The following is a 19,519-nucleotide window of genomic DNA, read 5'->3' on the forward strand; positions in this document are numbered from 1 at the left end:
GCAGGACACACAGACTAACCATTCATAATCGCGGCCTTGGCTCGGTGCACGCGGTGTTGTTTTACCCCCTTCAGTCAGAACAGTAGACAGGATATCTGCATTATGAACAAAGATTTTTCCTTTTTTTTCCTTTTTTTTTTTTTGGGTGGGGGGATTAATTCTTACTAAATATGTAATTGGTAAAGAAAAAACCCTAAACAATACGACAAATAACAATTTTAAGAATCAGATCAACAAAAACAGTGATGGTATATACACTGAACCTCATTATGATTCGAGCACGGCTCCTTCAGTAATTTTCCATCCCGAATTGGAACAAGACATTCCGTACCTCGTTGTGTAAGTTCTGGTGTTGGCGGCATTCTGCTCCGGACGGTCCACAACAGTTAGGTAGGCTGACTCTTTGAGAGTTGCTTCAACGACAGCACGCCGCCCGTCTAGTGACACAGTGACACTGTCAATAGTGAGGTTCAACAGACCATAGTCATAGAACCAACCCAGTTGGGCAATTTCAGCGGCACGATCTGTCCATATCTTCAACATCTCACCATCCAAAACCTGGCAGTCCGCAATATCATTGGATGGTTAAGAAAGGTATTAACCATTACATTGGTGACTAATTAGAATTCCTCAAAGAAAAATGCATAATCTGCAATCCTGCCAGGCTGACAAAAATCTTCTGATGAACTCTACTTTAAGCATAGCATAAACAATCTAGTAGGCACCTTGATGCAATATACGCATGGCATTCAAACAACAAAAAACACCCATAACAACAGAACATGTCGAGAATATACCCTACTAAAAACTGGGTTAACACTAGCCCAGACAAAGAAGCTGAAACTAATAAAAACAGCAGTCTGTGTGTGTGCACACGTATGCATTTTAACACATGATGCTTTGGTACATTTAAAACCGTTGGTGCAGAATTATTCCCAGCATTAATTTTTTGTTCTGTAGCATTATAAAAAGGACAAGAAAAGAAGAAAGGATTTCTGCCATGCCCAGGACACCCCCACCCCACGGCGCAAGGGGGCGGGCAATGAAACCATGGTTGCCAATTTCTAAGGCACTGGATGGGTGGGTTTTTTTTTTTTTTTTTTTTTTTAAACCCCTTCTTGTAGGCCTTCTCTACGTGGAAAATAATTTTTAATTTATATACAGTGTCAACATCTGGTGGCTATCTCATGGAAATGATTCCTGCTAATTAACACAGAAACCAAGGACATTGTGTTACCTCTGGCAATATTTCTAGGCAATGATCAGGTCCAAAGGCCTGAGATTTAATGTTCTGCCAATTGCGAACCAGACCTTCTGCAATCCTTGCATCCATTTTGGGTAATTCCTCCCTAGCCTTTTCATCTCCTGAGAACCCTGCATAATTGAATGTGAAGTTTAGAGTATGATGCAATGTGAATGCCTGAGTACATCTCTGTGCATCTTGTGATATCAAATATTTCGTTATATTAGAGGTTACACATCGAATCTAAAGATGCAAAACCAATAGGTGTCTTGGACTTTGGGGGTCAATTTGATACACATTTCAATAAGAAAAACAATTTCTAAGGAAGTTGTCCAATTTGGGTAAGTCTCATAAGTTGAGGCAAATGGTAGTCAAGAAGTGAAGCCATTTTAAGTGAGATTTTGGTTCAGAATAAGAGGGCACAATCAGATCCTGGAATTTCAAATTTTCCTAGTACATCATTATACGACAAGAAAGAGGAGACTGGATAGCTGTAAGATATACCACCATGGTTCCGTGATGGGCAAATTAAGGACACTACAAGAAGGAAATTGCTTCTTAAAGACAAGAATATGTGATTTTCTACTTTTGTTGGGTAAGTTACACATGCATCCATTGGTTTTTCAACCCACAACCTACCCTCCATCCTACTTTTATGGGAGGAGGAAGTATCACTTGAACTAGAGCTAATTAAGAATAACAATATTTGATTAACCAGAAGTCCCCTACATGCATAAAAATTGAATGCAAAATTTGTCAATAGCTAATCCTAACAGTTAACAAGTGGATCAGAGAGTGTTGTTCATAAATAACAGCAAAATTCTAACATTTTTTTTTTGATAAATAGCAAAATTCTAACAATTAATTGGGTTAAACCACACAGATAGGTAAGAAACAAAATGTAAGCCATAGTTTCATAGGGGGGAGGGAGAGAGAGAGAGAAAGAAGACAAGAAAATTAAAAATTCCAGGGATAATATACCACACATCTAAGAAACATAAACAAAGATGCCATCTATTTTGCTGCCATCAATCCTCTGGAGTAATTAAAATTAGTTCTATTTGGGGAACCAAAAATGACTTTCTGAGTATCCCCACAAACAAATTTGGGATTTATTTGAAAACTAAAAAGGTTCCATCAGAAAGACTATCTCCAAAAAATGGTTAAATGAAAAAGTAGCACAAAAAATTCAAGCACAAAATTCTTTTATATGTGCAACACGCAATGGTTAACTCCCATAATCTGCAAGTGAAAGTGGCATATATTGTTAGAGATATTCTCTAGATAGAGTGAAATTGCCTAAAAGTTTCATGTAGTTGACTGTTAAAGGCTTTGTTAGATTGAGATACACTGTCAATGTATCATTATATCATACCTGCACTGACGTCCAATGCCATTGTTGAACCAACTTCTTTACGTAGAATGGATGAGCTGTTCCTAGCCGGTATATACCTCAAGCCAACCAAAGTCATTAGCCCAATGACCACACCAGCACACATAATCTTCACACTTGCATCTTTAATTTTGTCAGTCATCAATTCTTCTTCGAGTATTTCACCAGAGCTATTACTTCCAGAAATCTCAGCTATATTGGCAGGATCGCCTCGATCAGGATCTCCATGAGGCTCTTCACTTTCTATAGCAGGAACAGAGTAATTAAAGTCACCATCTTCTTGATATCCAGTATCATGTTCCCTGTGACCTAGAGGAAACACCTTCTGCAATGCCTGAATCGCACTAACCTTAACATGATCAAGAACTGCAGTAGCCTCAGCACCAATCCTCACTATGGCTGCTGCTGCAGCTAAGGGGGAACCACCAACTCCCTCCAGCCTTTCTAAATATCTAAGGACTTTAGGATCATCATAGTAATCACCAAGCTTGAACTGTATAGCTTTAGTGTCTCTAAATCTGGGAAAAACCACCTCCATCAACCATGTCTCCAACAGTTTACAAAGCCCAGGAAGATCCTGGTCATAATCATCTTTTGAATTCTCCAAGATAAAGTCTACAACAGATGGATTCCTGTAAGGTGAATTATCACTGTCCAAGCCCAACCATGAGCGACACTCATCAAGCTCCCCTACAAGTAGTGAACAAAGGCCCCTCTCCAACGCAAAGTCTACCTCAGGGTTTCCTCTGGGAGAATAGGCAAGGACAGCATTGTCAAGAGCTGTAACCTGAGCCTGCTGAAGTTTCTGGAACAGGTTATCAGCATCTTTTATGAGATGAGGTTTTTTACCAACAAAGGCTTGTGCAACAAGTGCAAGTGCCACTCCATAAACTTCAAAACATTCTGCTGGCACAGTAGGTGGTGTGGCTGCATATAAATCGACCTTTCAAGGAAAAAAGATTTTTTTAAAAAAAAAAAATCAAATTGAGATTAAGACAATTGAATGGCAAGCAATAAATTTAACCGGCACGAATTGAAAAAATAATATATGGCTCTACTTGCTCAGATGTTGTCATTCGCAAGAATGCCTCAGTCAGGAAATCTTCACGCGTGAATCCCCCAGCAATAACAGCAGCTCCCCCTCCTCCAACAGCCCACAAAATGTTACGTACACCACGGAGTCCCTCTTCCCTTCTCGACCGGTACTCATCACCAAGAGGTAAAGCTAGCAGTTCCAGAACACAACGTGGGGTGATCTCTTCCAATGTCTCATCAATCTGTGCTTGTAAATCTGGTGCAAGACTACTGGCCCCTTCCTCCTATACAGCAGTCAAGATAAATACATCACTTTTCTATCAAAAAAACAATTCTTAGCAGTTAGTGAAGATTGAATTCTGAATTTCTGTTCCTTTATGTCATCATACTGAGACCTGATATTTGCAAGATTTCTCTTCTTTTTTGTTGTTTTTCTAACTCTTTTTTTTTTCCCCTACTGCTTTTGATCCCTTATATGCATTTCAGGTACAAAAATTGCAGCATTTATTAATTGCATCCTCTAAAGGCGGCCCATTATGATCGAAAATCTGTCTAGTGCGCTCTTACATAGTTTTATATTGAAATAATTTTAAAAGGAAAACTCCTTATCAATTATCAGCATGCAATGCATTGCCAAACCAATAGTGAATATTCAAGCAATTAATAAACCTCTAGAGGGTAAGAAATTTTCAAATAGAAGAATAAAAAGGCACATAATCAAAGTTTAAAGAAAAATGAAACGGCAAAAAATACTAAATCGCAAGCCAATAAAACAAGTGATTTAGAGATATACCTGCAAGAGCTTCAAAGCCCTCCCTAGCACCTCGCAACCCCGAATGAAATCCGGCGGAGCCAATGCCATTGCATCCCTCGACATGTCGACATAAGCCAGTGCCAACACCAAGACGACATCTTGCTTGAACCATTTGGGCAGCCTCTCTCTGAGCAAACCCTCCCCAATTTGAATAACTAGCTCGGTCTCTCCGGCCTCTAGCAACACGCTCAGAGCTCCAGGAACCTACAAATCCATCAATTCCACACTCATAATAGGCTCAATTTCTGTCAAAGCAATGGTTAAGTGATTCAATTCACCATTTTCCACCGGCTAAGGCTTTTTGGTAACTGATAATTTATCAATTTCCATTAATCTTGCACATATTCTAAACAACCAAACAGAGCACAAGAGAAATTGAAAACGCGAGTACCTTGTCCCATGGGACTTGTGTGAAAATGGTTCCGAGCTCGTCATCCACGAGGCCTCGATTGTAATCTCGTCGTGAGCTAGGGTTCGTTAAAGTTTCGCAAGCGGCTTGGAGGATTTGCCTCCTGCTGATCAGAGCGTCGTCGCTGAACCCGTACGGCGGGGGCTTCGAAACCCTAGCTTCGTAGGCTCTCCTAATGCCATCGGCGAGGAAATGCGACTCAGCGCCGAGGACGCGGTAGAAGTCGAGGGGGATGGACACGTGGCGGTCTTCAGGAGGAGCGAGCGGTGGTGGAGCAGGAGGGAGAGTGGCAGTGGATGAGGAGAGAGAGTGATCGGAGGAGGGTTCAGCTAGGAATTGGAAGTCGGCGATGAGGCGGTCGGCCCATTTGCTGGCGGAGCAGGTGGTGGAGAGTCTACTACTACGACTACTACAACCACCGCCGGCGCCGGAGGAGGGGCTGAGCTTGTGGGATTTTCGAGGATGGGGCAGTGAGAGTAGGAGTCTTGGAGCAGTACAGAGGCCAACGCCTAGGGGTCTCAAGGCTTCCATTGAACCACCAGACAGTCACAGTCTCACAGACTCTGCTGTGCTTAAACTTACACCCTCTTTCTCTCTTTCTTTCTTTCTTTTCTGTCTCTGCACGACGCAGAGTTCTAATTTTCGAAAATGCTTTAAATGTTCGAGTTGTACGTACTAGATTTTAATCAAAAGGCTGATTGTTACGCAACAAATCCGTTGTAGTCTAGTTGGTCAGGATATTCGGCTCTCACCCGAAAGACCCGGGTTCAAGTCCCGGCAACGGAATTTTTGCACTTCGCTCTTTCGTTTCTTTTCTTTCCCTTGGATTTCTTGACTAGTAACTTGGTTCGTTCAGAGAAGAGAATGAGTAAATGCTATAAATACTTAGGGTCCGTTTGGGTTTGCGATTTCAAAAAGTGCAATTTAAAATAACGATTTAAAAATGTGCGATTTGAAAAAAGTGATTTTTAAAAACGCAGTTAAGCGTTTGGCAAAATCGCAGTTTGGCTTTTAAAATCGCGAATTTACCTTTAAAATTCTGCGTTTTTAAAAAAGCACTATCTTATCTGCGATTTGAAAAAGCAGATTTTCTGCGTTTTCAAATCGCAATTTTTAAAAACGCAGTTCCCAAACGATCTATGTTCTGCGATTTGGTTTAAAATCGCACTTATTGTCTACGAAATCGCAGTCCCAAACGCACCCTTAATTTTTATCAAATAAGTCGTTAAGGACGTTGGGTGAGCCTTCAAATTTGTAGTCAAATATCTAATGCTATAGCCTTAAATTCAATAACCGAAAGTAGGCAAAATATATATATATATAAAATTTAGTCCTAGATTTTCAATTTCAATAATTAAATTCTTAAATTTGATATGTCACGTGCCAATTGTATCTATCACGTGACATATTTACTTTAAATTTTACATTTACCCTTAAAAAAAATATTTAAAATAAAAAGGATGGCTAACTTCCCAATCACAATCATGATACACCATTAGGTTGTCCATGGTACATCGGCTCCAACTTACCGTCATCACAAATCAACAACACACATGCTTCTAGGATAACAGGTTGGCCAAGTGCATGTTTTGTGACCAACATGCACAACTTTGCTGAGTCCCTCATAGAGAGTGACAAATACTCCTATGTGAGGAGATGTTGTCGCTCATAGAAAAGTGGTCGTCATTCGGTGAGGGCGACTCCCCTCACCAATTAGCGGTGATCAATCATCTCTCTTTCTTCTAAAAAAAAAAAAGATTTTTTAATTTTCAATAATTTTTTTTTGTCATGGTAACTGTTTTACCTGTTATTGTGAGTGAGTTACCACATTTAATACTGTCCTCGCAATCGTCAAAGCTACAATATTCTACGGATCAGGATCCCCTCAAATTCTTTACCCGAATTTGATACAATTCGGACAGGTTGTTGTGAGTAAGCATTTATGAGATTCACCTAACCGGATAAGCAGTTGGGCAGCCCAACTTTTATTTGGTCAGGTGGGTCTCATAAATGCTTACTCACACAACCTGCCCGAATTCTATCAAATTCGGGTAAAGAATTTGAGGGGATCTTAATTCATATTTTACTACAAGACATGTCATTTTCAAAGTTTTCATAAACATTATTATAGTTCAATTCTCCTCTCTGCTACCCATTTGATTTTTACCTAGCTCCAAATTGAATCCTATCCTCCCTTCCCAATCCCTAATCCTCACATACATTTTTAATATTTTTTTTTTCAAACATTAAATAGAGCAAGTGATTCTTTAAAATGTACGTGAGAATCACTTATTGGCTTACTCTAAAAATATATATTAATTTAATAAATTGAATTAAAAGAATCTTCTCAACCCCAATTGAAGAAAAACTTTGTCCATATTTGCTCTACTATCTTTCTACTAGATAGTAGATACTTCGGTAAAAATTGAGTGAATGAGATATATGTCTACAAAATTCATTTTATTTAAAAATGTTACATACTGAACAAATATTTGCATTCCATCTACCAAAGCTAATGTGACGTAGCCTCTCCATTACATTTAGGGTGCGTTTAGAATTGCGATTTCGTAGAGAAAAAGTGCGATTTTAAACCAAATCGCAAAAAATGAACCGTTTAAAAACTGCGATTTAAAAACGCAGAAAAATACTTATTCAAATCGTAGGCAATAGGGTACTTTTTTAAAAACGCAGTATTTTAAAAGGCTAAACTGCAATTTTAAAGATCAAACTACAATGTTGCCAAATACTTAACTGCGTTTTTAAAAATCACTTTTTTAAATCGCACTTTTTGAAATCGCAAACCCAGACGGACCTTTAACGGATGGAAATTAATTTTTTAGTTAAAGCATGAAAGAACCACGCCACATTAGCTTTGGTAAATAAAACACAGATACTTGTCCCGTATATAACATGTCTTTATATTTATTGTTGTTAGTGACTAATCACTGCTTATTCTCATCATTATGACCAAATATGGTAGCTTTGGTGTATCTCATCATTTATGATCACATACAACTAAGCCACCCCTTCTTTCATATTTTATTTGCTGTCACGATCTGATCCATTTATTTTAAATGAACGGTACAGATAAAAGGTATGGCTTCCTGTGCAATACTCGGATCTCAATCCAATTAATTAAAACTCTCCCTCTCCTTTAATGGCGCAGAAGCTTATAGGTAGCAAAGTGTTAATGACAAGTGAATTAACAATGGTAAAGTAAATCTGCTATATCTTTTCATTATTTTTCATGTAAACCCATACACTACCTGTAAGCAGATACGTACAAAAGAACAAGATAATCATAAAGATACACTTGAAAAGATTTAATCAATGAAATATGAATGTTCTATGTGTAATTACAATAAGATAGTTTATATTTGTACATAGAACAATAATTACAACATTCTCTTTCTCTAGGCAGATGACAAACCTTCGGGCAACGATTCAGCATCAGGGTCAAGTGAGAGAAATCTGCGGCAAGCATAAAGAACAGCTGAATGGAAACCATTTGGGTTGTCTATGAACACATAGTGCCCGCCCTGCATTTATATTATCAATGAAATTCTATCAATCTTCTGATGGTTTTAAAACAACACATGAGCGAGTAAGGAGGATGGAATGCGCTCGCTCACACGCACACAAATGTAGATAGAAGTGGAGAGAGCAGGACCTGAGGAACCCTAATGATTTCACAAGGAACCTTCATTTGCTTGCGAGCTTCTATAGCTCCTTCATAATTCATCCAATCTTGATAGCCATATATAAAAGTGGTTGGCACTTTCCACTCCGCGGCACTGCACGCAATAAATGAGAGGATCATGTAAACGTTTCAATACCCTGCAACTCTTCTGTGTAGAGAGTAACAAAACATAAAGATCCATGGAAGGCTGGCACAATTAAACAACCACTTAATCTAATCTTGTCCCACCGGTGTTTGAAAGAAACTTTATAGTGGATTGCAAGTAGGCTAGGATCCACAAAGGTTTCTATAAATCCACTCTTGTTTCATCCAAGACCCCCCCTCTGCTCTTCCCCCCTCAAAGAATTACTCCCATCTCCATCTTCCCAAAAGTAGGCAGCATTTATCTAATTTAAGAAGTGACCAAAAACCATAACTTGATGAACACTGTAAGTAATAGCACATACAGTACAGTTTAGATAGATACAAAATTTGACAATGATTCAGGTGGGCGTCCACTATCAAGCGTACGAAGAGGGAAGTGTGTTGGCAAAAAGCATTACCATTAGCAGAACCACTCTTCAGGTATATAAGTGTGCATGCGTTTCATGTATCCCTTTAATACAAGAAGAGAGATCCATGGTTTCACAGTTTATACAGAATTTTGAAAATCTCCAGGAGTTCTTGACAAGTTCGACTTCAAATGACTAAAATAGAATCATACATCTGACATAACAGTACGGCCAGATATTGTGCCAAATTTTGGCAGTCTCCTGGAATGAGTGGAAACCACAGCCCCACTGACAGGAAGGGAGACACACAGAGAGATACATAAGACCTGAGATTTTTTTTTTTGGGGGGGGGGGGGGGGGCAAAACAGACCTCTGTATGAAAGAAGGATAAAACCTAGACATTTGACGCTTCAAGCCAAGCAAGTGTGACAAACTTTCACCAGTGCTTGGCGGAAGAGCAGGACAAAAACCTCATTCAGGCCAAAGTAATAGACACATTGCATTGACCCCGGGATACAGCCAACAACAGAGACGGAAAGAAACAACCCTCTCTTGGTGTAGAACAGGCCTTGTAGAAATAAGCACTAGTCAGATGCAACTTATGCACTAAATCATTATATGGAAAGCCATTCTACTATGTCTCAAGTGGTATATTTGGAGAGAGTGGAACACTCGCCAATGAGGGAAATGAGCTCAAAGTGAAGTGATGAAATTGAAGTCTATTTCTCAGTTCGCTTTCAATTGGATGGGCCATAGGATGTTCTGTTTCACCATCTTTCTGGGAGTTTCTGATCTTCATAATTTTAGGTCATAGGCGTAAAAAACTTATCAACCAAAACAATAGAAAGAGTAGCAATGAGTTGTTTCACACATTTAAGCATAAAAGACTTGAGTAAGATTCATAAGCTTTATCATTGTCTACCAAATATTAAAGATGGATGCAGTTAAAACTAAACATACTAATTGAAAGAACCAAAAACAAAGCAAGGAGTTTGATAGTGACACAAATTAATTCTTCAACAAATTTAAGAAGCAACTTTGAAATGATTAGGATCACCAGACCTGTGTAGGAGGGGCATCCGAGCAAATGCTCCTAAGGAAAATATATATTTTAAGCACAGTTCTCCACTAGCTTTGGCCACAAAAGTATGGTACACATAATCTTCAATTGAAAAGGAAACCATTAGCAATCTAATGATTCTGTGTAGTATATATAATTCACCAACATGTTCATCACAAACTACCTGTCAGCAAACTGGACTCCTCTTCCGTCAGTACATTCCCAACTGAATATGTACCAAACCTAGTACTCGTATACCTGCGAACAGCATTTGGACCGCAAGGGCCTAAACCCCTGCAAAAAAGAAAATTGTATAATTAAATCTTCAGTGCGTTATCAGAGAGAAGCTTCTGAATGACGAGTAAAAAGATTAACTCTCTTTTTGGAACCAATTCATGATTGAATTCAACCCACCAGATAAAATCAATTCAAATTCAAATTCAAATTCAAATCATCAATAAAATTCATAGAATTACTATGCAGTGGAATTCATTTGTTTGGAATAGACATAAATTGAAAAGGAAAAATAAAGTACGTAGATTTTTGGGATTCAGTAAAAAGGATTGCTCAAGTAGATAAGGTATGGGCTCTTGAAATCCAAGAACAACTGCTTTGAGCCCAAACAGTAGATCATTATTCGACGGATAAGAGTAAAAATAGTTCGAGGTGATGATATTGGCTCTCAAAATCAATGCAGGTTGAACATTTTATGTAGATAATATGCTCAATTAAAATCTTAATGGGAAAATGACACGACCTCATTAATCAAAAATCACACTTGGAATCTGTTCATTACACCTTGAAGAGAATTATTAGAGGTAATAAGTCAAATTATGCTACCATCAAGGGATGGATAAGAATGGCTCAACAAAAACTGGGGGGGGGGGGATGGATAAATATCCACAACCATATGTATAAACTGGCATCAGCATAAATTAAACTCATTCCATTGCAAGTTTTCCAGCAGATAGACTAGATTAATGCCACAAGCCACTACTAATGCCTCAGAAAGGCAAAGCCGTGGGACAGGATTTTAAGCTCCTCATGCACAATGCATTGGGTAAGAAGAAAAATTAATGGACACGGCTATTGTTTTTGGTATAGTTCCAAAGAACGTATTCATGAAAAAAGATAAACCATATTTCACCTAATGATTTTCTGAGGAGTAAAATTAGACTCCCACAAATGGTTCAGAATTGCTCCTTTCCATGTTGCTCTGAACTGGACAAGCGACTCGGGCATGGTTGACTCTGATTGAACTCCAGCAGGTCCAACTAAAATCAAGTGTTGAACGTGCTCTGGATGCTATACATATGAACAAAACTGACATCAGAAATGGTACTATTACACTAATCCTGGAATTCAAACGCTTAGTGAAGAAATTATCACCTTAAGAGCATATTTAGCTGCAACATACCCTCCAAATGAATGTCCAAGTAATATAAAGTTGCTGAGGTTTTTGGCTTTTCGCCATTCCTCAAAGGAATCAATGAACCATGCCTCAGTTTCTGCAATACCAATTGCAAGTTTACAACAAAATCAATATATATTGCATTTTTTTTTTCTGTACTATCTTATCTCATCTTTACAAATAAGCAGTACATAGTGGATTCTACTTTCAATCTAAAATAAACCTGAGGGTTGTATAAAAATTGATACAAAGTCATGACATAAAACTACCTTCAGTGTTTTTGCATTTAAAGTCAGGCCTGCTTGATCCACCCCAGCTGCAAATAGAATTTATCAAGGGGGTTAGGTACAAATAAGATTAAGCTAAGACACCAAGTACAAACATAAGTGTCTCGTTGAAATCAGAACTTCCTCTTCCCCCCAATTGAGATAAATGAGAAAAATACGTGCAGCTTTCAGAATCAGATGCAAGGAATGATTAAAAAAATCAAAATTAGAAGAAAAAGGGAGAAAAAAAAAATACAGAACTCAAGCAGGATAATGTAGTTTATTTTTTTTTATTATTATTATTATTATTATTAACAAAGCTTCCAAATAATACACTAAAAAAGCAAAAAATTTCTGCCACCTTCTTGTTCTTAAAGTCCACAAACTTATTACATTGTCATATGATTACGTTCTTTATTTTTTATTTTTTATTTTTTATGATCACGTGATAGGCATGCGTTTAGAATTAAGGTTAATTGCAAATTCCAGTCTAAAATTATGGAGTCACTCGCAATGTCTCACCTGAACTACACATTTTTACAATCCACACATAAATTCAAGATTAATTCGTAACACCCATTTCAGGCGCAAAATCAGTGTCAAAATTCACACATTAGTGGAAAGGTGGCCTTATGGGGTGCACCAACTATCAAAATTTAGGGTAGGAAAGAGCAATTTACGAAAATTCCAGATATTCAACAACAATGTAGATTCAAGACCAAAAGGGCTCACCCAAGCTGATCAATAGCGATGACCCTAAAACGATTGGCAAGAGCATCAAAATTCCTGAAGAAGAAACCTTGAGAAGCACCATAACCATGAACCATCACAAGAGTGGGAGAACCCTCCTTGGAATCAAAGGTAAACGTGTTGATAAACCTTTGATCATTGCTTTTAGAACCAAACCACCTGACTTTCGACCCAGGTGGACCAGAACCAATATTGACGTTCTCTTGAACATAGGGAGTCCTGAAATTCAAGCAAAATTACACCCACCATCCCAAATGAGACAAACATAAAAATTATTGTTATCAACGTATAATTCAAAACTCAACTTCACTGAAAGTTAATGCTACGCAAACTCTAAGTTTACGCTCTCAAATGCCACGTCGGGAGTAGCATTTCTCAAAATTAAAATACCAGTTATTTCAACAACCAACCGAGATTCTCTTTGAGCAAAATAAATTAGAGTTTTTCATCGAATGAAAGTGAGTTATTTTCTGAATTCATTTCACAGATATTGTGAGCCTGAGCCAACGGATTAGAGAATAGTACACGGAAAGGGCAATTAGGGTTGTTTTATAGTTTCAAGAATTCGCAGTCAACCGGGGCGTTAGGTTTTCGAGAGAGAGAATTACTTGACAAGAGAGAGAAGACGCTTCTCGGAGGCGATGATGCGATCGGTGGAGGTGAGAATCCAGCGGAGGACAGTGGGCCACAACGACCTTGATTTTGCTGATGTCACGGTGGCCGCAGCAGACGATCCCATCTCGGCGTTCCTGATCTCCTCCGTCATTCTTTTTGACCACCGAATGCGAGCCAAACTCATATGGATATTGGATTTTCAGCTTTTCTTACAACTTTCTATCTATATATATATAGTTGGCTAGCTAGGGCGCGCGACATAAAAGGTTGTGTGCTTTTTGGGTCCGTCTCTGACTCTCCGGCGGCGGAACGCGCCAGAAGGGCTTGGACTTTTAGAAAGCAAAAAGAAAAAGAAGGTGGTGTAAGGTGAGAAATGATACTCTGTGTACGCGGCATAAGAACGTGGAAAGTACGCCCTCGAGACGCCGAGCCAGGGCCCAGGGCTTCTGTTTGATCGAATGGACTTCATTGATGTGCCGCAACTCTGACTCCGTCACTCAGATCCCAGGCATTTGCTTTTTGTAGATTCTTTCCACGTCTCATGAAATCTGATTGCTTTAAAGGCGCTTACAGTTGATACCCAGAGATAGAGAGATAGAGCAGGAAAAAACTCGCTTACGTTTGCGGTGACGTCCGCCCAGGCGAGAGACCACGTGAGAGTACTTGAGCTCCAAGTTCAGGCCTCAACAGTAACCCAATTGGTCAACCAGTATGAACTCAAACTAGGGACAAGAATTTCCAGGAAATTATCCCGGTACAATTTAATAAATTGGCATTTGGCCTTTTACTGAAACGTGCTTTTCTAATATTCGTACTTTAATTGGGAAAATTAGTTTAGCCTCTCATATTGTTATAACTAGTCTTATTAATTATTAATGTTTGAATTCTGACTTTTTAAATTATTAAAACATTTTAAAAATGTCTTTTTTGTCAAAATATGTCTATAATATTTTTGTCACGTTTATTTTTTATATTAAAAAAATTAACAGAAAAAAACTATAATTTATTTATTTATTTTAAAAAAGAAGAAGAAAAAAAAAATATAGGTGTTTGGGGATGGCTCGCAGCCACTCCCTAGGTTTAGTTTTTTTTAGTTTGGTTTTTTAGTTTTTTTATTTATTTTTAAATTTAAATTTTATTACTTTGTAATTAAAAATGACACGTGACAGGGTATAATAGGCATATTTCAACAAAATGAACTTTTTTGAAATATTTTTATAGTTTGGGGAGTCAGAGTCTAAGCGTTGGTAGTTCGTGGAACTATTTACAAAACGACTGAAAGTTTGAGAGGTTAAATTGTAATTTTTCCTACTTAATTAGTCAACTCCTTCTAAAGCCTACGCTTCCTTCTTCCTCAAACACAGAGTCGTCTGAGAGTCTCTCTCCCTCAAGCGTTCATCTACAAGTAGTGAACAAAGGCCCCTCTCCAACGCAAAGTCTACCTCAGGGTTTCCTCTGGGAGAATAGGCAAGGACAGCATTATCAAGAGCTGTTACCTGAGCCTGCTGAAGTTTCTGGAACAGGTTATCAGCATCTTTTATGAGATGAGGTTTTTTACCAACAAAGGCTTGTGCAACAAGTGCAAGTGCCACTCCATAAACTTCAAAACATTCTGCTGGCACAGTAGGTGGTGTGGCTGCATATAAATCGACCTTTCAAGGAAAAAAGATTTAAAAAAAAAAAAAAAAAAATCAAATTGAGATTAAGACAATTGAATGGCAAGCAATAAATTTAACCAGCAGGAATTGAAAAAATAATCTATGGCTCTACCTGCTCAGATGTTGTCATTCGCAAGAATGCCTCAGTCAGGAAATCTTCACGCGTGAATCCCCCAGCAATAACAGCAGCTCCCCCTCCTCCAACAGCCCACAAAATGTTACGTACACCACGGAGTCCCTCTTCCCTTCTCGACCGGTACTCATCACCAAGAGATAAAGCTAGCAGTTCCAGAACACAACGTGGGGTGATCTCTTCCAATGTCTCATCAATCTGTGCTTGTAAATCTGGTGCAAGACTACTGGCCCCTTCCTCCTATACAGCAGTCAAGATAAATACATCACTTTTCTATCAAAAATACAATTCTAAGCAGTTAGTGAAGATTGAATTCTTTTTTTTTTTTTTTTTTTTTTTGATAAGTAAAATATTATTAAAAACGCAAAATGTGATCAAATACACAGGGAGTATACAAGAACTGCCGCTAAGAAGAGGAAGAAAATCATTATGTATTTCTGAATTTCTGAATTCAGAAGATTGAATTCTGAATTTCTGTTCCTTTATGTCATCATACTGAGACCTGATATTTGCAAGATTTCTCTTCTTTTTTATTGTTTTTCTAACTCTTTTTTTTTTCCCCTACTGCTTTTGATCCCTTATATGCATTTCAGGTACAAAAATTGCAGCATTTATTAATTGCATCCCCTAAAGGCAACCCATTATGATCGAAAATCTGTCTAGTGCGCTCTTACATGGTTTTATATTGAAATAATTTTAAAAGGAAAACTCCTTATCAATTATCAGCATGTAATGCATTGCCAAACCAATAGTGAATATTCAAGCAATTAATAAACCTCTAGAGGGTAAGAAATTTTCAAATAGACGAATAAAAAGGCACATAATCAAAGTTTAAAGAAAAATGAAACAGCAAAAAAAACTAAATCGCAAGCCAATAAAACAAGTGATTCAGAGATATACCTGCAAGAGCTTCAAAGCCCTCCCTAGCACCTCGCAACCCCGAATGAAATCCGGCGGAGCCAATGCCATTGCATCCCTCGACATGTCGACATAAGCCAGTGCCAACACCAAGACGACATCTTGCTTGAACCATTTGGGCAGCCTCTCTCTGAGCAAACCCTCCCCAATTTGAATAACTAGCTCGGTCTCTCCGGCCTCTAGCAACACGCTCAGAGGAACCTACAAATCCATCAATTCCACACTCATAATAGGCTCAATTTCTGTCAAAGCAATGATTCACCATTTTCCACCGGCTTAGGCTTTTTGGTAACTGATAATTTATCAATTTCGATTAATCTTGCACATATTCTAAACAACCAAACAGAGCACAAGAGAAATTGGAAACGCGAGTACCTTGTCCCATGGGACTTGTGTGAAAATGGTTCCGAGCTCGTCATCCACGAGGCCTTGATTGTAATCTCGTCGTGAGCTAGGGTTCGTTGATACAGTTTTCAGCATGGTGACGTGTCGGATGATGATTCGCCTTGTTCTTTATGATCTGCAAAATAATAAACACTGCGTTGGGGGGTGCCGACGATCCCCCTCCGATGCTTAAGTAAGATGATAGTTTGCATATGAGCAGAGTAATTTTTAGAAGCATAGAATAGTATGTACCTCAATATCTGAAGTGATTATGGTATTTATAGAGAGTGAAGAGCAGTTAGGATTGTTCCCGGTTTGTGAGGGGATCGGTAGTTGAGAAAGACGTGGCCTCGGGCGCACGGACATTTCGGGTTTCATGACCGCTTATTTCGGGTGCACGATCCTTTATGGGTGACATGTTGTTGGAGAAACTTTGAGCGCACGATCTAATTATGTATCGTGCGTCGTGTCCCTTAAATCTCGAGGACTCGGGTGTTACAAGGTATCCGGGTCAACTACCCGAGTCGGGTGGGATCCTCGGCTCGGATGGACCCTCAGCTCGCGATGATCTATGGCTCGAATGAGATCCTCGACCCGGATGGATCATCGGATCGGAATGCACCCTTGGCTTGGGAAGGTATCTCCCGTACTCGGGTGTTACAAGGTATCCGGGTCGATTGCCCGAGTCGGGTGGTCGGGTCGATTGAACCGGTTGGGCCCAAATAATTTTGATGGGCTTTTGATAAACTAATATTTTTCCTAACAGTTAAAGTTTCGCAAGCGGCTTGGAGGATTTGCCTCCTGCTGATCAGAGCGTCGTCGTTGAACCTGTACGGCGGGGGCTTCGAAACCCTAGCTTCGTAGGCTCTCCTAATGCCATCGGCGAGGAAATGCGACTCAGCGCCGAGGACGCGGTAGAAGTCGAGGGGGATGGACACGTGGCGGTCTTCAGGAGGAGCGAGCGGTGGTGGATGAGGAGGGAGAGTGGTGGTGGATGAGGAGAGAGAGTGATCGGAGGAGGGTTCAGCTAGGAATTGGAAGTCGGCGATGAGGCGGTCGGCCCATTTGCTGGCGGAGCAGGTGGTGGAGAGTCTACTACTACGACCACTACAACCACCGCCAGCGCCGGAGGAGGGGCTGAGCTTGTGGGATTTTCGAGGATGGGGCAGTGAGAGTAGGAGTCTTGGAGCAGTACAGAGGCCAACGCCTAGGGGTCTCAAGGCTTCCATTGAACCACCAGACAGTCAGAGACTCTGCTGTGCTTAAGCTTAAACCCTCTTTCTTTCTTTTCTGTCTCTGCACGACGCAGAGTTCTAATTTTCGAAAATGCTTTAAATGTTCGAGTTGTACGTAATAGAGTTTTATCAAAAGGTTGATGGTTACGCAACAAATCCGTTGTAGTCTAGTTGGTCAGGATATTCGGCTCTCACCCGAAAGACCCGGGTTCGAGTCCCGGCAACGGAATTTTTGTACTTCTCTCTTTCGTTTGTTTTCTTTCCCTTGGATCTCTTGACTCTTTTCTATACAGTAACTGAGTTCGTTCAGAGAAGAGAATGAGTACTAAATGCTATATATACTTAATTTTTATCAAATAAGTCATAAGGACGTTGGGTGAGCCTTCAAATTTGTAGTCAAATATCTAATGCTATATCCTTAAATTCAATAACCCAAAGTAGGCAAAATAAATAAATATATATATATATATAGTTTAGTCCTAGATTTTCAATTTCAATAATTAGATTCTTAAATTTTTCTCCACTTTCAAATAAGTTCTTTCGTCAACTTACCGTCCAACTTGTTAATGATATGTCACGATAGACCAATCAATTAATAATGTGTGACTCTCGTTTGATATGTCATGTGCTAATTATATGTACGACGTGGCATGTTTACTTTAAATTTTAAATTTCAAATATACCCTTAAAAATATATTTAAAATAAAAAGGATGGCCGACCTCCCAATCACAGTCGTGACACACCACTAGGTTGTCTATAGTACATCGGCTCCAACTCACCCTCATAGAGTGTAACAAACACCCCTATGTGAGGAGATGTTGTCGCTCATAGAAGAGTGGTCGTCATTTGGTGAGGGGCAACTCGCCTCACCAATTAGCGGTGGTCGATCATCTCTCTTTTTTTCGAAAAAAAAAAAAAAAAAGTCAATTTTCATTAATTTTTTTATCATTGTAATTGTTTTACCTGTTATTGTGAGTGAGTTACCACATTTAATACTGTCATGGCAATTGTCAAAACTACAGTATTCTACTACAAGACATGTCATTTTTAAAGTTTTTAGAGACATTATTATAGTTCAATATTCTTCTTTGCTACCCATCTGATTTTTACCTAGCTCCAAATTGAATCCTATCCTCCCTTCCCAATCCCTAATCCTTACCTCTTTTATTGCTTAGAAAAAGAATAAAAAAAAAAAAATGATTGAGCTTAATAGAATCATTATTCTCTCTCCCCCTGTCTCTAGAACTTTTCTCAGAGAGAGAGACTTAGCAGCTTGTTTTCGCCGGTGGGGGGAGGCTTCACGTCTCCCCCCCCTGGCGCTGGTCTTCCCCTAGCCTTCTCGGGCTAGGGCGGTTTTTGTCATCCCACTGGTTTCCAGTGGTGGATGTTTTGTTTCTCCTAGCCCTTGGGCTGTGGAGCTGTGCTCCCTCCCAGATTTAGATCCGGTGAGGCTGGTGTTTTTTCTTTTCTTTGTTGTTTTGTTGTTGTTGGAGCAAACAGAAAGAGTCCCAAACTCTTGCCTGTGGGTATGGCGGATGTCGGCAGGTACTCGGTGAAGTTGTGCTTTTTGCCAGATCTGTAAGCCTTGGCTGGGTGTTTGTCGACAGGAACTTCTCTTTCGTGGTCGCCGGCCTCTTCTAGTTTCGGTCGTCACTCGACGGATCCGTGTGGTTCTCTCCTGTGCGGCGCGTGGCCAGCACGCGCCTGGGAGTGTCCTCCCTGGGTTAGCGCGTGAGGGTCACAGCTTACTTCTCCGGCTTCGTTTTCGTGCCGATCTGGTCTTCTAGAGGTCGTTTGATGGCGGGAAGGGTTCCCGGTTTCGGTGTGTGTTTCGACATGCCCTGTGATTCGGTCGCGATTCTCATGGTGTTGGTTGTTTGGTTTTTTCTGTTTGTATTTGTAAATTCTTGTTCTTTGCTCACAGTCTACCACTTTGGTAGCTGCTTCAAGACAGGTTTTTCCTGTCTTTGTGGATGGAATTTCTTCAATTTCATTCACTGCCA

General features: G+C 39.5%; 3 protein-coding genes and 2 non-coding genes across 6 annotated transcripts; 2 read left to right on the plus strand and 3 right to left on the minus strand.

Annotated features, from left to right (window-relative positions):
- Window positions 1-176: 176 nt before the first annotated feature.
- On the minus strand, window positions 177-5,520 carry LOC133870718 (protein ACCUMULATION AND REPLICATION OF CHLOROPLASTS 6, chloroplastic). Its single transcript, XM_062307918.1, has 6 exons — window positions 4,877-5,520; window positions 4,465-4,689; window positions 3,695-3,955; window positions 2,619-3,579; window positions 1,238-1,374; window positions 177-558 (listed from the first exon to the last, which is right to left on the minus strand). The coding sequence occupies exons 1-6, from the start codon at window positions 5,423-5,425 to the stop codon at window positions 268-270; spliced, it is 2,424 nt and encodes an 807-aa protein (XP_062163902.1). The 5' UTR covers window positions 5,426-5,520; the 3' UTR covers window positions 177-267.
- An 87-nt stretch (window positions 5,521-5,607) lies between these two features.
- TRNAE-CUC (transfer RNA glutamic acid (anticodon CUC)) lies at window positions 5,608-5,680 on the plus strand. Its single transcript has one exon. It is a non-coding gene; the product is annotated as a tRNA-Glu (tRNA).
- A 2,426-nt stretch (window positions 5,681-8,106) lies between these two features.
- LOC133870909 (1-acylglycerol-3-phosphate O-acyltransferase-like) lies at window positions 8,107-13,736 on the minus strand. 2 transcript variants are annotated; one of them, XM_062308184.1, is made up of 9 exons: window positions 13,568-13,736; window positions 12,555-12,791; window positions 11,826-11,872; window positions 11,535-11,653; window positions 11,293-11,450; window positions 10,330-10,439; window positions 10,148-10,247; window positions 8,565-8,688; window positions 8,107-8,433 (listed from the first exon to the last, which is right to left on the minus strand). In XM_062308184.1, exons 1-9 carry the CDS (start codon window positions 13,654-13,656, stop codon window positions 8,308-8,310), a joined length of 1,110 nt encoding a protein of 369 aa, XP_062164168.1. In that variant the 5' UTR covers window positions 13,657-13,736; the 3' UTR covers window positions 8,107-8,307. The 2 variants fall into 2 exon arrangements, with proteins under 2 accessions (XP_062164168.1, XP_062164166.1); XM_062308182.1 differs by lacking the exon at window positions 13,568-13,736 and adding an exon at window positions 13,181-13,539.
- A 773-nt stretch (window positions 13,737-14,509) lies between these two features.
- On the minus strand, window positions 14,510-17,596 carry LOC133871135 (protein ACCUMULATION AND REPLICATION OF CHLOROPLASTS 6, chloroplastic-like). The gene is made up of 5 exons (XM_062308511.1): window positions 17,049-17,596; window positions 16,272-16,359; window positions 15,879-16,097; window positions 14,958-15,218; window positions 14,510-14,839 (listed from the first exon to the last, which is right to left on the minus strand). Exons 1-5 carry the CDS (start codon window positions 17,507-17,509, stop codon window positions 14,525-14,527), a joined length of 1,344 nt encoding a protein of 447 aa, XP_062164495.1. The 5' UTR covers window positions 17,510-17,596; the 3' UTR covers window positions 14,510-14,524.
- A 75-nt stretch (window positions 17,597-17,671) lies between these two features.
- TRNAE-CUC (transfer RNA glutamic acid (anticodon CUC)) lies at window positions 17,672-17,744 on the plus strand. The gene has a single exon. It is a non-coding gene; the product is annotated as a tRNA-Glu (tRNA).
- Window positions 17,745-19,519: the final 1,775 nt, after the last annotated feature.

The sequence above is a fragment of the Alnus glutinosa genome, chromosome 6, assembly GCF_958979055.1.
Source record: "Alnus glutinosa chromosome 6, dhAlnGlut1.1, whole genome shotgun sequence".
Classification (NCBI taxonomy): domain Eukaryota; kingdom Viridiplantae; phylum Streptophyta; class Magnoliopsida; order Fagales; family Betulaceae; genus Alnus; species Alnus glutinosa.